The 4,297-nt window shown below is 37.6% G+C and overlaps 1 protein-coding gene across 1 annotated transcript in view; it reads left to right on the plus strand.

The window, feature by feature from the left end:
- The first annotated feature begins 666 nt into the window (after positions 1-666).
- LOC101859244 (angiopoietin-1) overlaps positions 667-4,297 on the plus strand; it is an 11,103-nt gene continuing 7,472 nt past the window's right edge. Inside the window, exons 1-2 of the mRNA XM_005099126.3 lie at positions 667-892; positions 3,348-4,055. Coding sequence (XP_005099183.1) covers positions 890-892; positions 3,348-4,055 — 711 coding nt within the window. The 5' untranslated portion in view covers positions 667-889. The remainder of the gene's footprint in view (positions 893-3,347; positions 4,056-4,297) is intronic.

The raw sequence follows: 4,297 nt of genomic DNA on the forward strand, positions 1-4,297 counted from the left end.
ACTCTCTCACACACACACACACACACACACACACACACACACACACACACACACACATACACACACTCACACATACACAACATACACAGGCACACACATACATCCATAATAGACACACAAACATGCGTTTTCTAGTACAAACACACAAGACATTTAAATTTACAAGTTTTAAACCCTACCTTAGACAAAAAAAGCACCGTCAGCAAGATGATGCAAGTAAACATTTTGTTTTTCTCTTTAACTGTGCAGATTCTCAAACGACGTTCCACAACACAAACTGATGCAATACATAATTATTTTCTAAACTCAGCCTTAGACAAAGAGCACTCGTCAGCAGAAAGCTGCCAGCACACATTATGTTTTTCTTTGTTACTGCGCAGATTCTCAAAATGCGTTCTACAACACAAAATGATGCAACCCTTTTTTAAATAGTTTTCCCACGACCTTGTTAATATGAAAACTTGTTGACTTAACAATATTTTTCATCTCACCATGTAAACCCGGAGCTTCTTTATTTTTAAAAAAAACGGTATCTCAGAATTTGGCAAACATGATAAGCGTCCGTATCCTGCTTCCCGCAAGAGATCCTTTGAAGTGGCGCATGTCATCATAATTCAAAACAAACCTAATTTATGTTTTCTAAGCACGCAATCTTCCAGCATTAATTCCCCCCATTTTCCCTCCTCCAAAATCTCCCGAGGACCCATATAAATCTCCAAGCAAGAGTACTAATGTGAAAAGTGCTATTTCAACTGATTTTGTTGGATTTTTATTTTTTTGGGGTTTTTGGTTTGGCGAAGTGTTTTATCATTTTATGTGGTCAACACTTGCCCATCCTGTATAAATGGACGGCAACTGAGTAGCTCAACCACACAGATGCAGCGACTGTATGGTAAGTAGGCACATTCTTTTTAACTTTTTAAGAACGTAGCCGGCACTTTTGTCCGATCAGCAGCAGACCAAAAGCGATGTTACGATACATTTTGATCCATCAGAAACAGGTCTGAAACATACATTAATTCCAAAGATATAGCATTTGCATTGCTGTTTGCCTTACAAAGGACGGAACATTAAACATTGTGTATAAATAACGAAGTTACGCTTCATTTATTAACCACCCAAAAGCAGTAGGTCTTCAAACATTGTGAAGGACCAGAACGCAAGTCCTTAATGGGTTAAACAAGCAGGTTTATTTTTGTTGCTTAAATAACAATCTCTAGAATTGTCTTTGGGCGCTTTTGGTGACTTAGGTGAACAGACGATGTTCCTTCTGACGTAGATAGGGGTGGTGCCGACTTCCTAAGTAGGAAAATTAGGTTCGCTGGTTCTGAAGTTTAGGTGTAATCATTTTCCCCTGTGTTTAAGGTCACTTGTCCACACTGCATAAAGTATGCACATTTTACAAGTGAGACTTCAGTGAAACAATAAAAAAGGAGTGAATAACCGAGATTGGATGAAAATAATAATCTCCATATAATTATTCAAGAGCAGGCTGCGAGTTTTTAACGAGGCTACAACTCTTTGGTTCCAATACAGTGAGAGGTTGTTGATATACTCTGCTACTTCTGGAAAGGGAATTGCGAGAGAGAACAAAATATTATAACTGCAACAGAATTCTTCCTCTATGTTCTGTACACAATGATCAACAAACTTACGGTGGACTTCGATGAGAAATAGCTAAGTGCTTCTTACACTTTAAAAAGTACAGTAAAAAAAATAAATAAATAGCATTTGTATAGCGCTTATCCCCGCTCAACGGCAGGCTCTATGCGCTTTACACTGTATTATTACCCCAGCAGACCATAGAACACTCCGAAACATTCTCAGATTCCCGGGAAGCATACAGTGCAAGCAGCTGATTAAGCGCTCAAACACTAACAAACTGACAAGATATTTCGCTGTCTATAGCCGGGTACCCATTCCCAACTGGGTGAAGTGAGGAAAATGCGTGTAAAGTGCCTTTCCCAAGGACACAACATCGGGTCCCTGACAGGATTCGAACCCACGACTTAACGGTTGCGAGTCCGAGAGCCTAACCACTAAGTTTATTCATCAGTCTAAATGCATGATAAAAAGTAAACACCAACCATCTTGGAGGTCCCGTGTGCAAGGTGTGCTCATTAAAGACCCCTTAATGGTTCAAAATCGATAAGAGTAGACTTCGGCCACCATCCGAGCAAAATTCAAAATTAATTCCGACCAAAACTGAAAATGTTTAATGTTTGCCGCGGCGCTCATTTGACTTTATGTGGGTTGGGAGCTCAGTAAAACACTAACCAAAACAAAACAAACAATTTTCGTTTCAGTTTTGTTACACACTGTTATCCAAAAGAGTCAAACATTCCTATGATAATAATTTGTCATTAAAAAAGGAAACTTAATGAAATGTGAATAATTATAGCAGCATAATTTCACTGAACATTCTTGGTAAATTGTTCTCATTTATTCCTAACAAAAGTCTACAGTAATTTCATGATGAAAATGACCTTAAACTTGAATCATAGGCCGGTTTTAGACGATATTTTTGTACGATGGATTAAATGTTTTCTCTTCCGTCTTTAGTTCAAAAATAATCTCCAAGCCTGCGGGAGAATGAAAGTCAAATTTATTGACTTAAAACAAAAATATTTCAGTTTAAGCATTTTGTGTAACATTTATAGATTCCAAATAAAGACTCCTAGAGAAAAATGAAAGGTGTCACAATGTTCTAATTTTACAGTTTCCTGTTGTGATCAATAATCTGGTCTGTTCCATTTGGCTCAATCTTAAAACATTAAAACAGTTGTAACCACTTACGAATAATATTATTGAACACAGTCGTACTTGGAAAGGGTCACGGTATTCTACATAGACATTTGTAAAATGAATCATCGTTCTCAATATTTTTATATGATCAATGCAGTTTGCACCTAAGATATTCAAACCATCGCAAGCTGTTTAAGTGTTTGAAGACCAAAATTTTTTTTCAGGAGAAATAAAAAAATGCTTACCGCTTCCACTCCTTAAAAAAAATCTGTTCCTTAAAAAAAATAATAATTGTATCGTCATAACGTATCTTTCCTTGCTCTGTTAAACTATTGTCGTCGTCTAGCTATTAACTTGTTTTAAGCCCAGAAGGCAAAACGTTACAGTACAGGAGAAAGAGAAAACTGTTTAATTCTTTTAACAATTAAACCCTTCAATATAATTTTATATGAATATTTTTGGAGCACATTCAATCTCTACCAGAGAAAAAGACAATACAATTTTAAAAATTAAAAAAAAACCCATTGGGTTTGTAAAATCTCAACAGTAATCTAATAAAAATGATTTTTTGTTTGTATGTTTTGTCTCAATATTTCCTGTAGACTTCCCGGAAAAACTACATGAAGATTTTTGAGAACAGAATAACCAGCAGTACAAGAAACATGGACGCCACCTGGTCATTTACCAATCTTATTTTGGTAGCCGCCCTTGTAATGAGTTCAAAAGCATGGCGTCTCAATGTTTCGTCAGAAGAAATAGAAATCGCTAAGACAGCACACGTTTCTCTGAACTGTTTCAACCCCTATCAGCAGCCGGACATTTCGGAAATTCTATTGATGAGAATCCAGAAAAAACATTTGAGCGGATGGTCCAGTGTTGCGGAACTTCGGGACGATGATGTGGACGTCAGACTAACAGCTAAAGATGTGACCGCTACGGGCAGCATTGTCTCCGGGGCTAACAGCTATATGCGGCTTTCTTGGCCATTGGCAACTAACGATACAATCGGTGTGTACCGTTGTGATGTCACTATTTTAAATTCCCAAGGCAGTGTCGGGTGGCAGAAAAGCTTACCGACTTCCATCATTCGTAAGAGTGACGTCACTGTTCAGATCCTGAGTGAAATGGTAGAAGAGAACAAGAGACAGTGTATGCAACAAAAACACGACAGTCAGGAATACGTAGCAGCAGCCATAGAGGAGAACAAGAAAAATAGTCTAAAGGAAAAACAAGACATTTTCCAAAAAATGACAACGACCCTGAAGGCGCTTGAAGCGAGTTTCCATAGCAAGTTGGAAAGCCAGATACAGGTGAGAAGCTCATTCCAAATAATATTATGTATTCCTTAGTACAGAAACGTAAACTTTTATGTATAGCAACTTGAGCTGAAAGATTAAGCGTTTAAAAACAATCTAGTTTTCTATCTTTCTCCTTCTCCTTCTCCTTCTCCTTTTCCTTTTCCTTCTCCTTCTCCTTCTCCTTTTCCTTTTGCTTCTCCTTCTGCTTCTGCTTCTCCTTCTCCTTCTCCTTCTCCTTCTTCTTCTTCTTCTTC

Source organism: Aplysia californica, unplaced genomic scaffold, assembly GCF_000002075.1.
Source record: "Aplysia californica isolate F4 #8 unplaced genomic scaffold, AplCal3.0 scaffold00203, whole genome shotgun sequence".
NCBI classification, from domain to species: Eukaryota; Metazoa; Mollusca; class Gastropoda; order Aplysiida; family Aplysiidae; genus Aplysia; species Aplysia californica.